The sequence below is a fragment of the Necator americanus genome, chromosome II, assembly GCF_031761385.1.
Source record: "Necator americanus strain Aroian chromosome II, whole genome shotgun sequence".
NCBI classification, from domain to species: Eukaryota; Metazoa; Nematoda; class Chromadorea; order Rhabditida; family Ancylostomatidae; genus Necator; species Necator americanus.
Window position 1 is genome coordinate 13,670,487 of NC_087372.1, and position 24,710 is coordinate 13,695,196.

The window sequence follows — 24,710 nt, forward strand, 5'->3', positions numbered from 1 at the left end:
TTACGTGCTTACGGATGCCCTACTTGGACCAAATGCAATCAAACATTTGAGTATAAGCTCTGGACACATACGAGCTTCGCAACGTGCACAGTTATCTGGTGAAAGTTACCCGAATGTTGCAAAAAGGTGCTGTTTCTCTGGACACTCTGAAAACGCAACCCAAATAGGTCAAATGGCTGGAGTGAGCATGGAATCTTTGGTAACAACTCTCTCTCTCGTTATGCTGAACATTGTCGAATTGAGGGTACACGACTCAGTCGGTGTAAATATGCCGTTTACGCGAGACGCCTAGTCTCACAGGATTTGGAACAGTAAGGAATAGATTGAGCTTGTGTGATGCTCTCCTGTAGATCGAGAAGAGCTATGCTGAAAGACGACAGGCATCGGCGATAATGCGACTAACCACGTCAATCGATAATACCAACCCACCGACTAAAGGGATCAAACCACGAATCTGGGGTGGTGCGGTTTTCAGGCGGTTAATGCGTATACAGGGTCGTGGATTGTAGGAAAGAAGGTGATTCCGTTCAGAGTGATCCCTCCCTGTATCAGTGTAAACGGACGACCCCGGAACTCTGTTTCTCACTTCTTAGCTTCTGTTGCAATGCGCAACCATTGTGCTCCGCCCCCGCCTGCGTCCAAAACCAAATTGGACGAATCGCAGGCGGGGGCGGAATCAACCTCTTCCCCACAATCTACGGCCCCCGTATAGTCATTACCCGCCGGAAACCCGCACCGCCTCAGATTCGTGGGGTGATGCCTTCAAGTCGAAAAAAATTTGCATTCGTATCACATATAAAATTTTGGCAATGTGGCCTTTGACTTTTTGATATGAATTGAAGTGTCCGCCGTTTTTTATTGACATCTATCACCAATGAAGTACTACACGGTACACTCTTCTGATGTAGCTTCATACACAGAAAAATGATTTAGTACTACTTATACGACAATGTCAGAGATTAACGTTAGAACATCTCACGTCACTAATTAAAGAAGCTTTCTTTCACGTTACAATATGGAAGCAAAAATGGATTTCCGCGCACTTGCATAGATTAAAAAACCTGGATGTTTTCCTCACATTAGTAGCAGCGGGTTGGTAAGAAAAATGTGTCTTGGAAAGTTCAAATACATTTTTGGAAAAAGAGCAGAGGGATGATAACGGCTTTTTCAAACCTTTGCAGAAGATTAGAGGCGATTTTTGTCAGGTGCTCCTTTTGAATCCGTCCATGCTTTGGACTTTTTTTTGATGCTGTGAACAGTTTTTTTTTTGCTATTCTTAAGGCATGAAAGATAAAACTGTTTTTACTTCTGTGAAGTAAGGTATTTGCTAGCTTATATGTTTGTTTGAGAGATGCTGAAATGTTCTGACAGTTGAAGCAATCGAAATATTGCAAGGGCATCCATGAGTCACATCTAGTCAGCAAGTTCTCCGAGTTTTAGAGATGTATCACGAGCATTTCCTGAGCATATCTGGTAGCAATTAGTGTTCAAGAAGTTCTAGAAGCCTTAGTGCAGTCCATGGTTTTACATATTTCTGAGTCTTTCCACTCAAGAAGCTCTAGTATGCTGTATCTCTAATGTATGCTTGATTCTGAAACACAACAAAATTAGCAAAATACTCTTGAAATGGAAGGAAATTTGCATAAATGAACCGGAACGTTGAAGCATAGAAGCTGATTCTTGCTATTAAATGATTAAAAATGATTCGATTATTAGGATAATTGCTTCAGTAATGATCATTTCTATGTTGACCACATGGGCAGGTGTAGAAGTGGGAAGAGGCTACTACTAGGTCTGCACTAGAAAACTTACTTGATGCATCAACTGGTCCTCACGGACACGTGCAAACGCCTCTAAACCTCGAAGATTCCGAACTGAAGGGGAAAACACAGACCAAACTAAAGAAATTAGTTAACGCTGAACGCTATGCTTCAGTTTTGGGCCCTTGTACTGATAACTTGTTTCTACTCTAATAACACTTCACACATTCAATCTAAAACGAAGAAAAGAGTGGGCTGTTGTGTTCACGGGGGTTTATCTCACCAAAATTTGGAGAAAGTAGTCCTCTTTAGGCGATTTTATATAAATTAGAGAAAAGAGATCTGTCCTGCTGGGAAAAACACTCACGTCCAATGAAGAGATTCTAATGACACGAACACATGAAATGAAGGCTACGTATTTGTGGGTGGAAGTTATCAGGGCGTAGGAACATCATTAAATGTTAGATAAAACATCAAAGTACTCTTTAAAAAAATAAACGTTTCGCTTGCATTTGGCGTCTCATACTACCTCCCTCCAGTCGAACGCGAATGAAGCACACCCGGACGCACGCACTCTACGCTGACTACATGTCTGAACGAAAAAAAATGCTCCCTTTTATGATTCCAACATCAGCAATTTATGCTAGAAATAAGTTCTCTCATAAATAAATATAAATGAATAAATATTGTCTAGTAAGCGTTAAAATAAACAAACGAGTCTAGAAGAAAAAAATCTGGGATAACTACTAATGGAGCACTCCAACTCATAACGTATCAGCAAAATTCATGAATTTTGTCCTTACAGCGACACAGCAAGAAAATTCTTGAAAAATTGGTGGAATCTTTATAGGATGGGTGATTGGACGTAATGATTTGAAGATCATAGCTCTGTTTTAGTTCATTTTCTACTGTTCATTTTACAAGCGCGTTTTCGAATACACTATGTGCAATTCGATTCAGAGATTGTAGCATTGTGAAGTATTTTATCGCCATTGTTTTTTCATACCAATGATTAAGCCATGGGGGCTGCACTGTGTTGCACTGATCTTCTTACCCAATACGCGCTCTTTCACCAATACTGTATCACATAGGATGTTGGTGTAATTTACTAATTTTAGAATTAATTTCCTGTGGTGAGTTATAAAAGTAAAAATAGAACAGTCGGAAAAACATGGAATGGAAAAATGTTTTAACATTAATTCAATGCGTGAAATTTGTTGCAATTATACAGCCTTCTTAATTCTACTTATGAAAAACAACTAGGAAGGGAACGTGGCCAGAAAGCAATGTTAGCATACAAAATTGCATACTATATTAATGTTTCTAATGTTTTTCTCGCAAATGTTACTACCTGTCTTTTATCTACCTAGCAGAAACGTTAACCGATAGATTTCTTGCATCCTTCGTGATATTTAAGTTTCAGATTTTTGATACAGCAGATGGAGGTCAACGAATTGCGAAGCTTTGTTAACACTCATCAGCGACAACATTAGCGCTGCTGGGCCAGTCTAAGGATTGCGAGCGGCCCCAGTAGTGAAGCAGTAATAGTGAAGGAAAGAATTCCGTATTTGGTATTCTCTGAGCGTAAATCGCCCATGCGATCGTTCATATCGCATGTCCCCAGCAGCTGCGGCACCTTTTTGACCTCGATGAAAAGCGAGGAAAAATAGGTGTCGAAAGTGCTGGTTTTCGCCATCTGGATAATCCATTTCTAAGGCTGAAAAATAATAAAAAAACTAAACTATCCAAACAATCAGCACACTTTTATAGAGCACAGAAAAAGATCTCTTAAATAATATAAACATTTTACCAACGAGCAAACGAGTCAACAAAATAAAATATTAGGTAAAGTAAATATTTCTGAGCGCTAGGTGTCTTTAGTCAGCCATATTTGACGATGTAAACATCAGATGGGTTATACTTCATGGCGATTTCAAGGTGACCTTGCCCTTCAAAAAAAAATTCATTATCTGGGTTGTGTTTGGTGGAGGCAAGCGACCAAAAAAATTTGTAGTGTTTACAGACCTAATAAAAGTGTGCAAAGTCTGGCGTTGATTAATCCACTCAGGATGCGCCACCGCGGTCAGTTCAATTCAAAATAGTTTGAGTTTCACGAACGTGTAACTGGCCTATACAATGATCTGTGTTGGCTAGCTGATGTGTCAACTCAATGTTTTCATCCCCCCAGACAAAACTGATACCAATTAATCGACCCCGGAGGGATGAAAGGCCTGGTGAGCGTTGGGGCGGATTCCAACCTCGCATCCATTGTGTAGACAGCGGAACCTCTGCGCCACGCCTGCCCTTATGGACCTAATACAGAATCGAATGGCACAGCAAAAAGTGAAAGTGGTTTTAGTGATTCCGTTTCCTCAATATGTACGTCGAAGATGGCCAGTCGTCAAAAATGCTGATAAAATCGTGGAATTCGTCAAGTCGGACAGCTATGTGAGCACGTAATCTGCTGTGCAGGAACTGAAGATTAGCCAGAAAACCATTTGCACAAGGCTGATCGCAAGAGGCTCGATGTATGGGAGCTACACCAATCAACGCAAAAGATCGATCTCTTAGATAGGCTTGATGTCTGCAATTTTTTACTGAAAGTAAACAAAATCTACCCATTCTTGGACGAATGGTGATTGGCGATGAAAAAACGATCACATGGAAGGACGAACAGCAAAAATGATCGTGATCCATTCGCGGTGAGCCGCCCAAAGGACCCCCAAGTCCGGATTAACGGCAAAGAAAGTTTTGCTGCGTGTTTGGTGGGATTTAAAGGATTCATTCACTATGAGTTCCTCCTGTCGGGCTATACTTCAACAAGTGACCAGACTGAAGCAAACGATGGACCAGAAAGGGACAGAGTTACCAAATAGGAATCAAGAAAACGAGGCCGCACAGATCTTTAACGACACGTCGGAAGCCCCGAGAACTTGAATGAGCGATTCTACCGCACCGCCGTATAGACTTGGGACCAAGCGACCATAACCTTTGCAAGCACTTGCAAATTTTTCTTGATTGTTCAAAGCTGGCCTCAAGAGAGACTTGTGAAGTGACGTGGTCAAGTTTTTTGCCAGTAGGAACGAGGATTGCGGAATTTTGAATTTGCCATCAAAATAGACAGAAGTTATCGAACAAAACGGCACATATTTGATCTAAATAGGTTAATCCTAACTATGTTAATTTTATCCCCGGAGGAAAGCGAAAAGCTGCTCCGAACTTTTTACTTCACCTAATCAAAGGTGAGATGAATAGTTCTGAGCGTTTTCGCCAGATTTCTTTAATGAGCCATATCTGACTATGTAAACATCACATGGAGTCATACTACATGACAATTGCTTAAAAAGGTGTTTTATCAGACTTGTGTTTGATGGGGCTAATGGTGTGTTGCAGCGTCCCAAAACAGGAGTGAAGAAAGAGAAAATTCCTTACATTATTCAGTGCCACTACGACAAGGGTGAAAAGGCGGTGCAAGCGGCAAAAAATACAGTATCGAATGAAACAGCAAAACAGTGATTTCACTGATTACATTCCATTAATTCGAACGTCAAAGATGGGGGTCGCTCTGGTAAGACAGTCGCTGAAAATGTCGATGAAATCATGGAAGTCGTCATGTCGGACCGCCATGTGAGCACGTTTTCCTATTGCCCAGAAAGTGAATTTTGGCCAGAAAACCATTTGGAATCATTTGCATAAGGGTCGCGAACGCAAACGCTGAGAACTTCTTGCTTCACCTAATATAACATAAAACTCTACGAACTTATTCGCTAACCTAATAGATTGAGAACAACTCGAAAAGAGCCGATCAGAAGAAACTAAGGAGCATTAACGCATGTCAACAGTTTGCTTTGAAACTATAAGTGAATCAGAACTGATTAATTCCATTCAAAACTTTCATTATTATTCATTTCTCACATTATTCATTTCGAATAAAGAAGTTTGGCTGAATAATCACGGAACGAAAACAGAATTAGCACGACAGGTGTTCTCATTTGAGGAAATTGGAAACACTACAACGAGTGTTCTCATTTGAGGAAATTGGTAGGGACAGGGTGGTCCTGGCTGTTTCGACAGCATAATAATAATATTCTAATATCCATAATATTCTATATGTATTCAATAATCCATGATATTCTATATGTCCTTGTTCTTTCACGCTTGAAACACATAGCAAAAATCTTAAAAAATGAAATTGATATCATTATTTTGTTAAAACAGCTTCATTCGCTCAAGGGCAGATCGCCTGTCTTGTAAACAGAAGGTCGCATTTTCGATTTCAGCATGAGGCATATTTTTGATTCTATTATATCGCGTGCATGGTTGCTTAATTGTTTACTCTTGCATTTTTTTCGATCTTCGATCTATTGATCTTCTATCCTCTTCTGCAATCTTCTTTAAAGCTTTTTTTCTTGTCCAGCCAATTTGTCACACTCTGGGTAACTGAGCTTCTTTTTTCCCTCCAAGCATTCACTCTATCTTTAACATTCTCAGTCAGCAGTTTTAACTACAATAGTCAACTTACCCTAATGTTTCTAAACTTTTTCATACACCCATTTCAGACATTTCCACCCGTATTCATGAGTTTTGTCCACTCTAACCCTTGTTACTTTGCCGTAAAGTTCTTTTTGATCTTTTAACCTTCTAATCTTTTCTTAACTTCTCTTTTGCGTGCTGCTGTGACTGATTGATGGCATCGATATCTGCTCGGTAAGTCAAATAGAAATCTAATAATGCCACCTGAATCCACTCGCATTGCAAAAAGGCAAATTTCTCTTCCATCACAAACCATCTCAAATATTGAGAAGAGAACGATAGAGTGTTCGCAAACAGTAGAACCTAACTACAGTGAAATGTCAAGGAAAGACCCAGTTAGCTTTTTTGCTAAACGGAATAAACATTCTGTTGAAAACAAAATGCTGCTGGAAAAGTTAAAACAAATATCGCCCAGTTGGAAGCTAACAAATGTTCGCGAAGCATAGTGACTGGTGGCTTACCTGGAACAGTGAACTCTTCGTCCTCCTCAGATAAGCTGGACGAACTCGAGGCAAAGTCAACGACATTTTGCTTGCGCTGAATGAGCAATAACCGGGCTGACCTGTACCGGAATAGGAATCCTAGTCCTTCTCGTCTACGTTTGATAATTGAGGAAGTAGATGGTCCACCGTGGCGACATATAGCGCATCTCTGACATTAAACAAGGCACATCGGGAACACCTAAAGCAACACGGTGTCTCTTCAACACTAAAATCATATTTATTCGAATCATATTCATGTAGTCTTGTCAATAAAAAAAAATCTAAGTCTAAAATCAATAATTTGCAAATTTGTCTCTGTTTTTATAATCCTGTCTTAGCTTCATTACTGAACCCTAATAAGTTACTAAAATCTTGGACTCTCAGCTGATTGGTAACCTATCCTACAATGTCTATCATTCTCATCGGTCCCTGAAAAGGTAATCGTGTACTTTTTGGTCTTGTTAAAGAGTCTAGTAATGCTCTTACTCCCAACAATGATCTCAAAGCTGACTTACTCTGGGAAGAAATTTTTTGCTCTGATAATGTGTCTAAATAAAATAACCAAACATGTAGCTCTGCCGCTGATGATAAAAACCTTGTAGAAGTACTCAGCGATCTTACAGTTTTGAATCATTATACAATCATTCTTGGCGACTTTAATCTGCATGTAGATTGGGTCAACTTAATACCATTTAACTGATGTTAATCTCATTTCTTCGATTTCTTCTGCAACCCCGGTGAAGTACAGAATGTGAATCTGTTTACCCACGCCAACAGAATTCTGGACATTAGCCTCACACCTAGCATCTTTCCTCTCGACGTCTTCCTTTTTCCACCACTAGCCTCATCCGACCACGCCATTATCAACTTTGAAACATCTGTAGCTATTTTAGTACTAGGAATTCCCATGCCCTATTTTTTTGCAGCTGGCTACTGTTCTTTGAACAATTATTTTCCCAGTTGTAATTGGTTTACTGTATTTAATCCATTCTCCTCATGCTCTGACATCTATTTCAGATTCTGTAAGAAGGTCTACTGGGATCTGGCATAATTTTTTCCTTTCCGATTTTCTCGCTCTTTTTCCTTGAGTCTATTACGTCAACTAAAAACTTTGTTCTCTAAGAGGATGTTATGCTATATATTTATGTTAAAGATGCTGACAAGGCTAATGTTCTAGCGATGCACTTTGCCAATGTCTTTTCTTCAGACTGCAACGATACCATTCCGGTTGTTGTTGGCATTGCTCCTTCTCAAAAGCACTGCAGTAACTCTTCTCATGATGTCTACAATTACCTCAAACCACTTGAAGGCATGACTCCACGACTCTGTGTTCCGTCAATTTCTTTCTAATTGCCTAAAAAACGGTCCGGAAAATGCGGCGCATGCACACGGCTGGCGCGCTCCAACCGAACTCATTGTGGAAAATACCGCACCGGAACGCTCGAAGCCGTATCTTCCGAGCCGTTTTTTTACGACAATTAGAAAGAAACAGACGGAATCACCCTTCTCCCCATAATCTACGACTCCGTATAGGCATAACCCACCTGAAACCCCCACCACCCTAGATTCGTGGAGTGATGCCTTTAAGCAATCGATTAGTGAAACGTATGATGAAATCCCATTAATTGTTCACAAGAAGTGTGCTGCTTTATCCTCTTGCTCATATCTTTAACATCTAAGTGTCATCATGTAATTGCCACAGCCATTCCAAAATCCCCAGGTACCGATTTCCTGAACAGTTAGCGTTGTATTACCTTATTACCAATCCCGATGAAAGCTAAGGAAAAAAATAATCAGAATAAACTATCGTCTAATTCGCGCTCAACGACATGACTTTATCCGAGAAGCTTCGACTTCTACTAACCTTATTGATAGTGCATTTGACTGGCCTCTAGTTTGTAACCAAGGTAGACAAAATATACGTTGATGTGTCAAAAGCCTTGAATAAAGTATATCACTCAAAACGAATTGCGAAATTCCAGTACCGTGGAAAACGGGGCCGTATTTTAGACTGGATGATTTCTTGTCTTAACATGAGAAGTATGACAGTCAGATTGGGCCAAAAATACCTAACAAGATTTCCTTACACAAGGTTGAGCCTTGTCCCCTCTCTTGTTTCTTATATACACATTCGACCTACCCAAAAGTGCTCATAACTTCCTCGTAGTGAAATCACCACGAAGCACGTTCTGCACGTCAGACGTAGCTAGCTAGGATGTTTGACTGGGCTTCTATATGGCATCTACACGTTGACTATGACAGGTATCTGATTATGCAGGTAGGTGAAGGGGATTTAGTAGAGTATAGAATGGATGGAGCAGCTCTTAAACCTTGTAGTTCTGTGAGAGGCTTAGAAATTTTTGTCAATGATGATCTCAATATCTCAGAACATATTGATCATGCTCTACGGAAAGCAATTCTTCTCTTTTTGGCTATTCCGGATTGCCACACAACTAACCCACTATTCTCAACTGGTTTATACAAACCGGTCGCCTTACCTCATCTTGGAAATGGCTCTCATATTTGTAGCCCTTGAAAGAAAAGGCAAACAGCAAAGCGCAGGTGCTCGAAAAGCTAAGTAAAAGTCTTCTGCACCTCGAAAAGTTGCAGAAGACTTTTACCTAGCTGCAAACATCGTATCATAAAATTAGGTATGAGCATCTTGAGGAAGGCCCAACATACACGCCGACTTGACTTTGATTCTCAAGTCGTAGGAAACAAAACCAAGTTAACGCACAGCAAATACTGGCACTTAAGATTTACTAGCGGAAGAACTTAAACATTACGCAAAATTTCAACGTAAAAACTTTGTTCTGATGTTCAATAACTTCTTCTATAGAACTCCAAGATGATTGAAGCTCTTACTTTGTGATATTTTTAGACCCGGACAGAGTAGAATATTCAAGATGAGCTTGAAGAAAATTGGCATACGCCGGTGTTTGAATATTGATGTCTAACCGCATGTTCTCTAGTTCTATTACGGAACTTTCAAATGTCTGATGCCTTTTGCATAGCATATGGAATGCTCATAGATTGCCACCAATGATACCTCTTAATTGTTTATCACATTTCTCTTTCTTCACCCCTCCCATACTTTTTCCAGCTAATAAACTTCTTCTTTCGACCTGTAAAGCTCAGCTTAGTCAGTGAAGCTCATTCACTAGCAAGGATACTAGTGTCTTGTCGTTATATCTTTTTTTAAAATTTGGTCCGTCGTGCTACCTCCTCATCACTCTCTCTGAATAACCTCCTCTTATTGACTTCCGCGTCTTGTGGCTGATCTGTCTAGATTGAGATGGTTAGTCGTTTGAGCATCAGGAAAGTTGGTGAACACTCTTGATGAAGATAACCCGTCAGTATCTCAACGTGCTATTTCCGCCTTGAGCTAAATTGGTCGTCTAAACCCTGATATGTAGGAAAATAGAACAATGTTAAGAGTCAAGTTTTAGTAGAGTGTTAAAGTCACTCTGCTCTGGTTCAGAGCAGGTACTGAGCCCCAATTTTGCACCAAACTACGGCACGTCTTGCATTCTGCAATCACCTATTTGGCACTAACCAGTCCGTCTGATTGCTGCACCAACAGTAGGATTTGTTAAGTAAAAACACACAGAACCTGTTAGGAGCATGGAACTTCGATCAATCAATCGACCTATGAGCAGTTGTTTTATGGGAATAAACAAATATATGTGTATTAGAATTTTATTGATTAAACCATCAACAAGAAGAAAGAAGGCACATATCAATAATTATTTTACGCAAGAATCATAAATTAAAAAAGATCGTAATGTAACCTATCAGTCTGGATGCTGTAGAAACCTGTTGAATGCGTCCATGTCAGAACTGCTGTCATATCTGTTGAGATGTCAATTAAATTCTTTGTAGAAATGTACAAAATTTTGGTGCGAGGACTATAGGAAGAAGATTGCACGTCGATATTAATCTAAAACAAACGTCTTTAAATGGCTCATCACTCAAGTGCTCCTTTTATTCTGGAGGAAAAAACAACGAAAAATATTATATTGAAGAATTACATCGAAGCAAAGCATTGAAAATTACGAATGATTTTTGTCTAACAAACCTTTTTCCCATTCAGTTGAAAATTCGTAAAATCTGGGTAGTGGTCATAGTTGAAAATTTCCACGGTGTCGATAGTAGGAACTTGGAATGACTTCTGAAAAGGCAACTATCACTAAAATTTCTGGAAATGAATACTCTCAAACTTGAGTAATTAGAGTATAGTCAACAAGAAAAGAAGGAAACAGCTGAATACTCTCCAGATGTGTAACATCAGAGAGTAACCTCAAGGTCAGAAAGTAAGAACTTTGTGTTTATATGGAGCTGTTTCCTTCTTTTCTTGTTAACTATACTCTAATTACTCAAGTTTGAGGTCACAGGTTGCAGGTTGTTCTTCTGTTGCTCCGCGGACTGATTAGCCACCAACATTCTCATGTGAAATAAGGGGAAAATTACGGGTCAGCCGGCGCATTGGTTCAATTACATAAGTTTGGAGTATTTATGCAGATTGTTTTATTGATATTTTATTTTCATTTTATTGGTGTTTCTAGCCATAGTTATGGAATGAAGGGAGGCGTGTAGCTCCTTGGTTGCTTTTGCTGATTAGTGGAAGCGGTAGTCTGAATACATTGATACGATAATTCATTTCGCAAAAAAAAGTCAAAATTCTAACCAGTTTTGTAAAGGTGGCACTCAAATTGTTTGACACTAAGGAATAATAGCCATCTATCTTATGGAAATGTTATCCTATGTTTGTAGAAGAAAATGTGTCCCTCTTGTTATTAGATTCGAAACTGATTCGCAAGGAATGATCATTTTCAACACAAAAACAATTTATAAAATAAATGCTAATGCTCACTGCCTGTCGTTCAGTCTTAATTGTGAGTGTTGCACTTCGATCAGTAGCAGAATACTTGAATTTCCACAAATAGTAGTCATGATTTGTGAAAGATTCAACAATGCTGTCGCCGTCATCCCAGTAAAAGAAACCGTCTGCAGCGTCATTCGTTCCTGGAATAAGACAAGAGCCAATACCTTTAGAATTTCATAAAATTTCATAAAGTTGCTTAAATCCTGATAGTGTATGTTTCATTTTATTACGTCGGTGCAAAAGTAACGTGGTATCACTGAAATAGCTATACTGATTCAATGCATGGAACTGTGCCCCACTTTTTAGAAATGATCCTTCTGAGAACGTCAACTCCACTACGTCCATTAATTTTGCGGATTTTTCTCGGTCATGATTCATTCTGAATTATATTGCAAAGGGTACATTCACTGCACAGTTAATATCTTGCATCAAAAAACATCTTGTTTAACGACTTTGTGAGGTGAAAAATGTTGCATAAATGTAATTTCCTTCTCTTCTCCAATTTATCTCTTTTGACGATCTGCTCTAAAAAAAAACTCTATAGAAGTAAACCATGTGCATTCTTTTAGGTTTCAAACCTTTCAGCTTTTCGACTTGTTTCGAGATATCTGGCTGCACAATTCATCCGTATCTCTAATAGTAAAAATGCAAGCTACCCACTAAACTTGGCTCCAGGAGCTACCAGTAATTCGAAGGCGTTCTTTCTTGTATACTCCGTGGTCACGTTGGGTTTCTGACGAGGTATTATTGATCCACCTATAAAGAAAAAACTTTGAAAGAATCTGTAAACTCCTTCCTCAAAGTAATTCAGGTTTTTACTAGGTTGGCCAGAAAGTCTTGCACTATATTTCAAACAATTATAATTTTATTTTCCACATATCATGATCATGTATATAATAACGGGCTTATTCTGTCACGTGTGTGTGTGTGTGTGTGTGTGTGTGTGTGTGTGTGTGTGTGTGTGTGTGTGTGTGTGTGTGTGTGTGTGTGTGTGTGTGTGTGTGTGTGTGTGTGTGTGTGTGTGTGTGTGTGTGTGTGTGTGTGTGTGTCAGTCACGAAATTCAAAAAAGGGGGTCCACCGGCGTCAAGTCGGTGCCTCGATGCTAGAAAGCTATAAAATGGGGTGCGACGGGTCCACTGGCGCCAGATACCTATAGAAGGGGATGTGACGGGTCCACCGGCGCCAGATACCTATAGAAGCGGGTGCGATGGGTCCACCGGTGCCAGATACCTAAAGAAGGGGGTGCGACGGGTCCACCGGTGCCAGATACCTATAGGAGGGGGTGCGACGGGTCCACCGGTGCCAGATTGGTGCGCCGGCGCCAGATACCTGTAGAAGGGGGTGCGACGGGTCCACTGGCGTCGCACTAGCGCGCCGGCGCCAGATACCTATAGAAGGGGGTGGGACGGGTCCACCGGCGTCGGTGGACCCGGTCATTGGAGCGCAATAAATTAGTGTGCGTGACGCAAAAGGTAAATGGTTGCAGCCGTTTCATAGCCGTAACCACTTGGCGCTTTGCTCTTCACCTTTATGACTACTTCGTGTGCCTATTTCCTTCTTCTTTCGCCTCAAGTTTGTAGCATACCGTTCTCAGAAAGTGGAAACGCGCATGCAAATGGCTGCTTAAATAGTAGCAAGATGTTTACGTGATCTGACGTGGAACATTATCTTTATCACTAGGATAATGTCTCTCACGTCATTTAATGTTAAAACATCATTCTGTGATAACTATTTGGAGAAATCAGGAGGAATATCCATACTTCGAGTAATGCTTTCAAATTGTATCTATATTATTTTGGCATCGCAGGAGTGTTTCTAGCTGATGGTCGAATATTCTCCAAATGTAGAATTGACGCGTTTAGAAAGAAAACGCAGTAATCTTTCGCCTCAATTTATAATATAAAGAAGAGAAGGAAAAGCGTTGTTAAAAAAACACAAATCTAATTTTACAGAAAACACCACTACTATTAACTTTCATTGATCAGTGAAGGGGGCGAAGCTAAAATCACCGAAATCCGGCTTTAGCCGGACATTCAGACTGGTATACATATATATCAACAAAATAATGACCACAACCCTCGTCCAACCCTTTACTAGACTATCAGTTCCAAAAGTGCAGAGCTGGGAGCTGCGAGTCAAAGAACGCAGAAATCTTACTTTTAAGGTCTTTCTGATAATTGAATTTTTTCTCTAGAAGATGCAGCTTCGGTCCTCTAAAGTAGTGGTAGTCAGACGAGGCCAACTCAGGAGAATAAACAAGATAGTGTAGATCTTCGAAAGCCAGTTCGGCAATTTTCTGGTAATCTTCATGACAATGCTCGGGGCAAACTTCTTGCCAGAAACTGTCGAACTTGGTTGGGAGGTTCTGCCACATCCTGCTTATTTCTTTGACTTGACCCCGTTTGACCAGTGTTTTTTTCAGCCACTGAAGTTGCGTCCAAGGTGAATAACAAAATTAAATATAGTTGTGCATATTATACAACTAAATATTTAGCAGTCTGAAGGTCCGGCTAAAGCCATTTAAGCAGCCGTTAGCATGCATGTTTCCACTTTCTGAGGAAGGCATGCGACCAACTTGACGCGAACGGGAAGGAAATAGACACGCAGAGAACTCATAAAGCCCCCAGCGGCCACGGCTATGAAACATCCCTTTTACCTTTTACGACATGCACCCGAAGTTATTGCGCACTAAACCGACGCCGGTGGATCCGTCGTCGCACCCTCTTTTCGAATTTCGTGACACACACACACAAGTGACAGAATAAGCACATTATCGTATACCAGTCTGAATGTCCGGCTAAAGCCGGACTTCAGACTTTCGGTGGTTTTAGCTTCGCTCCCTTTGACTGATCAATGAAAGTTAATGGTAGTGGTGTCTTCTGTAAAATTAGATTTGTGTTTCTTAACAACGCTTTTCCTTCTCTTCTTTATATTATAAATTAAGGCGAAAGATTACGGAGTTTTCTTTCTAAACGCGTCAATTCTACATTTGGAGAATATTCAACCATCAGCTAGAAACACTCCTTCGATGCCAAAATAATATAGATATATATTGAAAGTACTACTCGAAGTATGGGTGTTCCTCCTGATTTCCCCCAGAAGTTATCACAGAGTGATATTTTAACATAAAATGACGTGAAAGACATCATCCTACTGATAAAGAAAAGTTCTGCGTCAGATCACATAAACATCTTGCTACTATTTAAGCAGCCATTTGCATGCGCGTTTCCACTTTCTGAGAACGGCATGCTACAAACTTGAGGCGAAAGAAGAAGGAAATAGGCACGCGGAGGAGTCATAAAGGTTAAGAGCAAATCACCCAGTGGTCACGGCTATGAAACGGCTCCAACCATTTATCTTTTTCATCATTCACACTAAGTTATTGCGCACCAATGACCGGGTCCACCGACGCCGGTGGACCCGTCGCATATTATAGCAATCTGGCGACGGCGCACCAATCTGACGCCGGTGGACCCGTCGCACCCCCTTCTATAGGTATCTGGCGCGGGTAGACCCGTCGCACACCCTCCTATAGGTATCTGGTGCCGGTGGACCCGTCGCACCCCATTTTATAGCTTTCTAGCGTCGAGGCACCAACTTGACGCCGGTGGACCCGTCGAACCCCCCTTTTTGAATTTCGTGACTGACACAAATACACACAGACAGACACACGTGACAGAATAAGCCCGTCATAAATATCAATCAACAGAATAACTATGAACAATCATGATCATGATCATGATTGTTCATAGTTATTCTGTTGATTGATATTTATGAATAATAAAACTATAATTGTTTGAAAAAGTGTGAAATTTGGGGCAAGATTTTCGGACCAAACTATCTACCTCTAACAAGAACTGGAATGAGAGACGTCAAGGGAGCGTATAATGATTGAAATCCGTGATTTACTATTTGACCATAACCGGTATCAAATAGCGAATACCAATCATCTTCAGGAAGATACGCATCTACATACGTCGCATTCTATAAGAACTCCAGGCAAAATTAAGTATGATGTAGGTGATGTAGTTGATGGAAGGCCCCACCTGATAAAGAACAGGAGCTACCAGAATCGAATCGCCCCACAGGAATTGGTGGCCTAAGTTATGTGTGTTCTGATCCTTCGGATATTCGTAGAACAACGGCCGAACTACGGTTCCACCACTGAGTGAAGCGATAAAGTGCAAACTGAAAAGTTAACAACGGAATTTATGCACTGAGAATCGCTATAATATCTTGCTTGGCAAAGAGAACGCGACGGTCACATTAACAAATTTGGATAGCAATGGCTATCCCTGCGGCTTAAAAGTTCTATCTACTTCTCGGCATTCTCTGTGGTCTTACATTTGATTAGAAATCATCTGTCAAAACTACCGACACAACCAAGGACACAGACAAACAAGAAAGGTCTGTCAAATTTTGGAAGGAGGGCTTGAAGAATTGGGGAGATCTGCAGTGAAGTACAAGGAATTGCGGTCGGTTCTAAATTCCGGTCAAGATGACCTTTTCCCAGCATTTTGCAAAGCTTCACGCAACGTAGGAAGTCAAGCGAGAGTAAAAACAGCGAAGTTAGCCTTTCAGAAAGTTTTTCAAAAAGCGACCGGGCCTTGAGTATCTTCTAACGTCCACTCGTTATATATACGCTAAAGATTTAACCTTAAGGCACAGTGTAGTGGTCATTGATTGTCATTATCCTGGTGATAAGATATCTCGTACAAAAATGAATGTGTGGAAAATAAAGCTCTTGTCTGTTCCATGTTCCTCGAACATCACAATCATAAACGATATGACTGTCAGTAAAATCTGTAGGAAAATCGAAAGTTTTTGTCAAATTATCGTCTCCCATCTTCTCACCTAAAGAGGTAGGGTAGGTATTTATATCGAAACAAATTGGCCTTTGTAGCGGCGGCAGCGACGGAAGGCCATCTTGCTGGATCTTGAGGTGATGCCCCTTCTGTGTTGTGGTTCCTGAATGTAAATATAGATAACAAAGTACCATGTGTGAGGAGATGAAGAGGGTGATGTATCGCTTAGGAACAAATGCTACCCAAAGGGTATCATTTTCTGTTTTTCCGGGAGATATTCATGCTATTCTTCATCCACCATAATCATTGACAAAACTCAATTTTAGAAAATCGATCAGCGGCAAAGTAAATAGGAGTGACAAAAGTATGACATATAAAATCAAAATCCAAAAATGACGCCTGAAAAAGTGGAGGTAGGATGCAAATTCAAAATGTGTAAAATCCATCAATCTAACGTTCTAGAAAAACCTCTACAGATTTCAATTTTCAGACGTGCCTGGGCACACGAGTGAAAAACTCATTTCAAAGAAACCATGTCTATCAAATCTACTGACCTCATAAACGAGTGAAATGCACCCATTTGTTGCCATCGGAGACAGAGTTCTTCATTTGTCTCACCATTGAAACCGCAAATATCGGACCCAACGTACCTGAATGAAGGGAAAATTTGCCTGGAAAGGTAGCGTTAATGTTAAGCTTAAGGGATTAAGGCACAGCAATGTCATTACAAGGTGACCAGAATGGGAAAAACGAAAAGCAAGTCTTTAAGCATCGTAAACGTGAGGAGAAGCTAAAGTTTGACACATCGTGAACTTAAAAAAAACAAGGATAATAAATTGTCGATTCTGAGTTCGGGAACGCATATGAATCCCGACAAAACTATCTGTCTTCTCCACCGTGAAATTCCTCGGAAAAAAAACTGGCGATGAATTCAAAGGGACTAAATAAGACGGAATAGGAGCAGCTAGTTATTTCTATCATAAAAATGATATGGGATTACTTGCTTTTGTGCGATGACATGTCTGTTACAAACGGTACTTACGGGATGCCAAACATATTAAACTCTTGGGCTCCAATGACAGACGACTGAAGGTCCTCCCATGTTGCGCTATTGTCGCCTAACCAGTGCCCTGCGAAACGACCACTCGAGGGAAAAGTGGACCTAAGATGAGAAGTTGATTCATGTCTAAAAATGCAATTACTGTAATTAATGTATGTAGTCCCAAAATTATGGTTATCTTGTAGAGCTTGGATATTCTCAATTAAATTCCCTTGCTGCACTATTCACAAGCAGAAAAACCATTAAAATCAGTCACTATTAACGATAAAATGAACCTTGATATAACTGCGCCTCTTTTATTGGTGGCTTTGAATAGTGCTTGCTGGGTTGCTTTGGCCTCACTCCATCCATAAAGATTCTTCACGTTGTAGAAACGCTGGGTACCATTTGCCTGCACAGCTAACATGCAAAGCGTTTTTGACGCTAGATATGAACCCTGGAAGAGAACACATTGGCTATATATGTTAGTTAACAATCTTCTGAGCGAGTTCGTACAACATACACTCGCCTGCCCATAAAAATAAACGGAATGGGTTTTGAATGGAGGCATGTCCCATTCGGCGTCTTTTCCACCGTCAACCATCGGACATTTTAAGGCTTCGTCGTCCGGGTGATCAGGATTGTCAAAGTACCAAGGGTTGCCCTCGTTGGTTCCGAAATTCGCCGGTTCGTTCATGTCTATCCAAATCCCATCGTAAGAGACCTCAAATACTTTTTGGAAGCCAGATGGCTTACGTGAGTTTTATGCACGAAATCTCGTTGTTAACTATCGACAAGTGGTTTAGCAGCGAGGGAAGTTGTTGTCTAAGTAATTTCAACACAATCACAATGACCTCCACGAATGCCAACAACATGTTTTTTGTACATTCACGAAGTTCCTTTGGAAACAGCAAAGTTCTCATTTTGACAGCACTATTTGTCCGCAGTGAATGAATCAATCAAGTTACGTAAGCGATTATTTGTAAATTGATTATTTTGTCTAATTGCGCTTACCATAATTTATGGATGGTCAAAAGATGAGTAATTTTTGTAATGGATGGTGTCGCCTATCAAAATGATAAATAACGACTAACAAACGAAAAGCCCTATACACAAATGACTCAGAACATATGCATTTCCCTCGTAATTTCCCTTCTTATCTCTCATAAAAAATACCTGATTCCAGTATCGAACAAATTCTTCAGTCCACCAGGTTGCAGTATTATTGGTTGTTTCAAGGAAGTCGGGGAATGCCACATGTCGGTCAGGCCACACAACTCCTAACATGATTTTAGTGTTTTTCGCCAGTGGATAGAGATCCTTTATTTATGAAAGTAAGCATTTCTTCTTCTCTCTCTGGACCTAGTAATTACACACGATTCGAGAATACCTGGATCGTGTGCATCACTTGATCGGGTCGCTCCCACTCAATAAATCGTGCGTTCTAGAAATCAGTACTCGAAAATTTATAAAAGAACACCAGATTAACATGACCGAAAAATGTGGAACAAATAGGCACCGCATTTATTCCTCTCTGGAAAGAATCGTAATCCACTTGAATAGCTGGGTCGTAAATGAGTATTGTTCGCATTCCTTGAGTGTGCAGTTTTGCTACATAGTTTGGCAATCCAGTCCAATTCTAAAGATGTATTTGCTTTGTTTGACGTTTCGCAACAATTCTTCGGTTGCTAAGAAGAAAAACCAACACATTCGAATTTTTCTGTGCTAACCTTTCCAGTTGTAAAATCCTTGTACCTATCCATGTAGTCAATATCAGCAACAGCTGTATCAAGAGGTATTCCAGCCTTGACGTTTCTATCAATTATTCCAATCATGTCGTCAAGATTCTTGTAGCCGTATCGAGAGATCTGAACAGCTTTCGAAAACTTCTTCGAGTCATGCAACAGTCGAGAACAACACTGAAATGTCTCGATCATATACCTGATATCCCAAAGCCCAGTAAGATGGTAGGAAAGGCGTGCCAATTAATGTAAGATATTGCTGCGTGACTTCTTCCGGAGTTGGACCCGGAAAGAAGTAGAGATCGAGGTTACCTCCGATGGTTCGATAAATTAATGCAGGACCTGGTGTTGTCGTTACTTCCTGAAAACATCACATTTCGTAGAATCGCTATGCAAGTTTACGGTTAGTGCAAGTATCCCATCCTGGAAGTAATTTTCAACGTTTACGTATCGGTGTATCAATTTAAACTAAATTTGAGACAATCATCTAGACAAAAATAATGGATGATTTGGTAGATTCTTTTTCATTAATAGACGCTTAAAGAGCACCGCAGTGGTAAATGAGCCTAACTAGATCAAAAGTTTGGTACTGACGGAGGCCAAGCACGCCTCCCATTCCCTGAGATCAACACATTACTGTCGGATTCGTTTGAGAGCATAACTTTTGCAAGAATTAAACTCTACAGTTACGAACAGCTGGGCGCGCTGGGTATCTCAGAGTGGTGGATTAACACTGAAAACGCAATACTTTGTATTTCATTTGTAATCAGCAGAAGTTTTCTTACCTGCGCATTGCTGTTAAGAATGAGGACTCCGTGTGAATTTCCATCTGGTTCGAGCATCATATAGAATGGATGGACACCTTAATGGTCTGCAATTCAATCATTGGAAACGAGCACCAGTCAGCGGTGAACTGAAGTCAGCCGATACATAACTTCATACCATAAAGATTTTTAGTGACGAGACCGGCTGAACTAGGCGGTTCGTCTCTTGCAAGCATACCCCATGTCGTGTATGCAGTGAAATTGTGCTGAAACACTAAGCAGATAAAGTGCGTTAGCACATCTAAACCCAAATCTATGCGAAAAAAAAAACCCTCCCTCACCTTAAGGGATAGATGCACGTTCTCGCCCCATCCATACATAGCGTCCGAGGGCAAGTAAGTGGCAATTTGGAGGAATTTGTCAGAGAAAATAAGACCACCTAGAAATCAGAAGGATTTTTACAATATCAAAAAACGATATGCTTAAGCATGCAACAAAAATGAACAATGAGCCACCGTCTGATTAACACAGCCCTGACATGGGCAAGTATCCCGAAAATGGGAATTCAATAGGAGTTAAAGACAAATAAACTCCCAGACTTTGATCTGCTTTGATTCCAAGTCGATACTCACTCGTGCTTACTGTGTAGTTCCCTTAGAATCACTACAACACCTAAACTACGATAATATCTGAACTTACCAAGAGATGTATCAAACAAACGTCTTCTTGATGATTTGCGCACCACTGTGAAGGAAAATAGATTGTTGGCGTTATGAGTAGAGAGCTGCAAAGTCAGTAGAAAGGGAGCCAGAAGAGAAATTGTCTCGGGTAGAACAGAAGTTAACATAGACCACATTCTCAACGAAGTGACTCCTATCGTAATATGTAATTTTTCCACGATTCCGAGATATCTACGTGCAACGCCTGATAGTAGTAGCAAGCTGGCTCCATTTTCCGAGAAAGAACTCGTATGGAAAGCATATTTGTACCTTTAAACTGTCAGCCGAAACAGATGGATTGCGTGGAAAGTTGACAGGTGGCTCATATCTGAATGATAGTATTTTTAGGCAAAGTTAGCAAACATATATTCCCTTGAATAATTTTGATCCCAGTAGTCTAAAGATGTGATCACTGAAGCAACTCTTTGAACTCTGATGGTGAAAAGAGCAGATAAAAATTCTTGAACCACCATAGTTTCAAAACTCCTCCATAGCTTCAGAGGAATTCACTTCTAATAGATGCAATTCTACCAAACAAATTGCGTTTCGATACATATTAAATATATGGGTTTTTAAGGTACATGGTAAAAAAAAGTAGATTCCCCACTGCGTACTAATCTGATCAGTAATAATCTTCGATCGACTCTCTTCGCAATCACTAGAGAGCAGCAAAAGGTAGAAATAAGATGGATTCACCGCCCAGGCACATATATTTTCACATTAAGGGTTTTTCCTATCGTGTTTGAACTGAAGTAAATAAGCTCAATATCGTCTCCCCATGGGTTTTTCGGTCCACTGTTTCGTCGCAGGGTGATGACCTGGAGAAGAAGTAACTGTTTGCGACATGAAGTATCGAAAAAAACAGTTAGAAGCATAATTTTGGAATAATTAAATCTTACTGAACCCTTTGTTGATATGTTCGTGTAGCCAATGCCATTTTTCATGAAACACCATGGTCCTGCTGTCTGCAAAGAACAATTAAGGCTGATGATTAGCAGTGGTTTTTAAATGTTTGGTTTAATCACAAATAACACCCATTTTGTTTTTCATGCATTTCTTTTTGAACATCATAAAAAATAATTCAAAAAAACTGACTTGTGACGTATTGAGCTTCCCTAGACACAAACTCTCTAGTTGTTTGACGTGGATTTTGTCTCAACATTCACTTCAAAGTATCGTCAACGAAGTATGAAGAGCGTGGTCGCCGCACTCTTACCTCGTTTAGATTTCCGAGCATCAGCAATAGGTGTATTTTTTGATTCTCCATTTTCATGGCAAACAAAAAATTAAACATGACGTGCACATTATTAGACTGCTGTCCAAAGACTAGCCAAAGTTCTGCTTGTATAGCGACAACAAAAAACCTTTATTTGGGTGGCCCAATGTTTGCGTAAACAATAACAATAGGTACCATGTACCATTATTGTTGAATGTACTATTGTTATTATTTACGCAAACAAACATTTACCTAGTGCGGATGTAGTGTAGCGGTTAGAGATTTTTATTTTCTCTTGATCTGAACTAAATCAAATATGTTTCGTTCAATTCCCAGTCTACATCTAAAGATTAGTGATCAGTTCACTTTGCAGCTACAAGAACCATTTAAGGAACCCAGTGTGGGTTAACGGAAGATGCAGCATTGAGTTATTTACATGCACAGCGAATGTTACAGTATTTTTGCTGACCTGTTGGTCCGAAGGTGGTTCCCATATGCAGTTTCTTTCTTCGCAGTTCTGTTGCGTTGCTCCGGGTTCAGGATGACAATCCATACGTACGTCGTCAGCCCAAACGACGCTGAGGATGGACAGGAGAAGCATCAACAGCATCCGGAAAGTAGAAAATTTTTTAGAGACCATTCATTTTTATAGACGTTCTTTTTAACGAGGAAATAAGTAGAAGAGGAGCCACAATAAAACAAAGATAATTTAAGCCCTTCCACAGCGAATAAATAATAATAATAAAAACAAACATGATCCCATGATATGTTGCAAAAAATGATATGGTATTGTGAGAGCAATACTAATGTTCAGCATCTTCATTTCAAAGTGAATATTATGGAGTATGAAAACAGTATAAAAAAAGTAGATTTCTGAAGGAGACAATTTGAGAATAACATTTCCAAAGAAAGTATTGCGTGAAGTCTTAACATCAAGATGGTCCAATATTTTCTGATTCGCTGGCATCACCTTATTCTAAAAACTCGCAGTTAACTTTGAACAAACAGAAGTGGTGAAGAACCCGCATTTTTGGAGCAAACTATGAGGAAAAGACTAGATAACCAGATTGTAGAGATATTTCTAGTGTGCACACGACGGGTGGATCCTTTGATCGGGACCACCCTAAGCTATAAAATGTTTCTTGAAGTAGCGATAATAGATGTCCACATAGTTTAAGTGTACCTTAAGATAAGTGAAATTAAACGTTCCTTCGGTCTCCATAATCAAACATGGCCTAGGAACAAGCCAGTGAGGTAGCGAAAAATCTTATTGAAAAAAGCCAGCTAAAGAATTCCAGGTTATGACCTGGTGCGTGTCGAAATTTGAGTGTTGTTTAAAATTAAAAGCTTCTTCAGGAACTGGAGAGCCCGTGACTCGTTAAAATGTTGACGAGAAACTATTCGATGAAAGTAGTCTTCATGGATTTCAAATGCAACTTTTTTGTGCAGTTTGTACACAGACCGAATAGTTGGAATAAATGTCATATGAGCAGTGGAAACAGTCAAAAATAATCATATCATGAATGAATAGCAGTGACGTAATATGAAGTGAGCAAATAATAGTGATAGTAGTGTGGTTCAAGAATCATCTCTCAAAAATAGTTAGAAGAATCCTTCAAAATCCACTTCTCAAAGACGACTAGATATGACATCAGCGCGTGTTGAGAAAAAAAAAAAACTTGTGCCCAACTAATCGTTACAGCAAAATGTTTTCATCTTTGTTATCTCTGCTAGACATACGAATACTAGTTGCTTGATCGACAATCTTTGTATATCTAGAGTTTGGACCTAAGACATGAATTGAATCTGCATTACAACCTTAGGAACTATCTGGTCAAATTATGTGTCGGTGGCGGTGAAAATAGAGTCGCTTAATTTTTCGGTTCGTCATGAGTCACCCTCTTCTGGATTCTGCAGTGAAGACACATTAAACCTGATAAGTTTGGGGCTAGCAGTTTTACGACTTACTTACGATTACTACATTGAATTATTAGTACACATTGGAAAAGGTTAAACTTGGGTAGATTAGTTTACATACGCATGTACGATTTACCTATGCGGATGGAACTTACAACGACATGCAGATTACAACGTTGTGATAACCCCTAATTCATAAAAATAAACTTACGGTTATTGTCCAAGAGGGGACTGAGCACGCTCGTTATTTAGGGAGAGGGAATGACAGCGCCTGGAATGTGATTGGTGCTCATCTTAGATAAGATAGCGACGAGAAATTTCCAGCGAGTCCATTGATTATTTCCTCTTAACGGTAGAAAATTGAATTAAAAAGTTGACTTCACTAATAGAACAAGAAGAAAGGTGAAGGAATCTGAATCGAGATAGGTGGTAACTTCGCTGGGGAAGAATACGAAGGAAAGACTTTGGAGCACAAAATCAGTTGCCGTACTGAATATTAAATCAATACATTTGATACAGTTCAAACGCTTCTCTTTCATTTTGATAAGATCTCATTAAATTATCTAAAGATTCTTCTGTCATCTTGAATATTGGAGTAACATCAGCATTTGTACACTATTATTAAGCATCGATACGAAAGTAAAGATTCAGAGAGAGAGACTGGATAGAGCAGCGTGATAGTCGTCCCAGCAGCAGTTGCGGATGAAATAAATGACAGTTGAGACATTGATTGAAAGGAACAACTTTGTTGTGTTTTTTTGCACCTTTGAGGTAGCTGTGAGTATTTAATTATTTAGTAGTGCCAGATCCAAAGTTAATCCAAGTAATCTTCGCATTTCACCAATTG

At 39.9% G+C, this 24,710-nt stretch overlaps 1 protein-coding gene across 2 annotated transcripts in view; it reads right to left on the reverse strand.

The window, feature by feature from the left end:
- The window catches only part of RB195_017734 (uncharacterized protein), a gene marked incomplete at both ends in the record, with an annotated part of 46,605 nt that extends 24,049 nt beyond the window's left edge, over positions 1-22,556 (reverse strand). The window contains 25 exons of one of the 2 annotated variants that reach the window (XM_064184854.1): positions 6,755-6,855; positions 10,567-10,715; positions 10,854-10,946; positions 11,649-11,800; positions 12,321-12,416; positions 15,507-15,645; positions 15,708-15,849; positions 16,516-16,629; positions 17,021-17,116; positions 17,509-17,628; positions 17,802-17,962; positions 18,035-18,229; positions 18,682-18,825; positions 18,896-18,949; positions 19,025-19,144; positions 19,236-19,373; positions 19,447-19,608; positions 20,033-20,109; positions 20,190-20,277; positions 20,353-20,450; positions 20,711-20,795; positions 21,001-21,058; positions 21,427-21,548; positions 21,630-21,695; positions 22,416-22,556. In XM_064184854.1, coding sequence (XP_064040735.1) covers positions 6,755-6,855; positions 10,567-10,715; positions 10,854-10,946; positions 11,649-11,800; positions 12,321-12,416; positions 15,507-15,645; positions 15,708-15,849; positions 16,516-16,629; positions 17,021-17,116; positions 17,509-17,628; positions 17,802-17,962; positions 18,035-18,229; positions 18,682-18,825; positions 18,896-18,949; positions 19,025-19,144; positions 19,236-19,373; positions 19,447-19,608; positions 20,033-20,109; positions 20,190-20,277; positions 20,353-20,450; positions 20,711-20,795; positions 21,001-21,058; positions 21,427-21,548; positions 21,630-21,695; positions 22,416-22,556 — 2,911 coding nt within the window. Of the gene's footprint in view, positions 1-6,754; positions 6,856-10,544; positions 10,716-10,853; positions 10,947-11,648; positions 11,801-12,320; positions 12,417-15,506; positions 15,646-15,707; positions 15,850-16,515; positions 16,630-17,020; positions 17,117-17,508; positions 17,629-17,801; positions 17,963-18,034; positions 18,230-18,681; positions 18,826-18,895; positions 18,950-19,024; positions 19,145-19,235; positions 19,374-19,446; positions 19,609-20,032; positions 20,110-20,189; positions 20,278-20,352; positions 20,451-20,710; positions 20,796-21,000; positions 21,059-21,426; positions 21,549-21,629; positions 21,696-22,415 lie in introns of those variants that run through there. The other variant, XM_064184856.1, reaches the window with a different exon arrangement.
- Between the last annotated feature and the right edge of the window lie 2,154 nt (positions 22,557-24,710).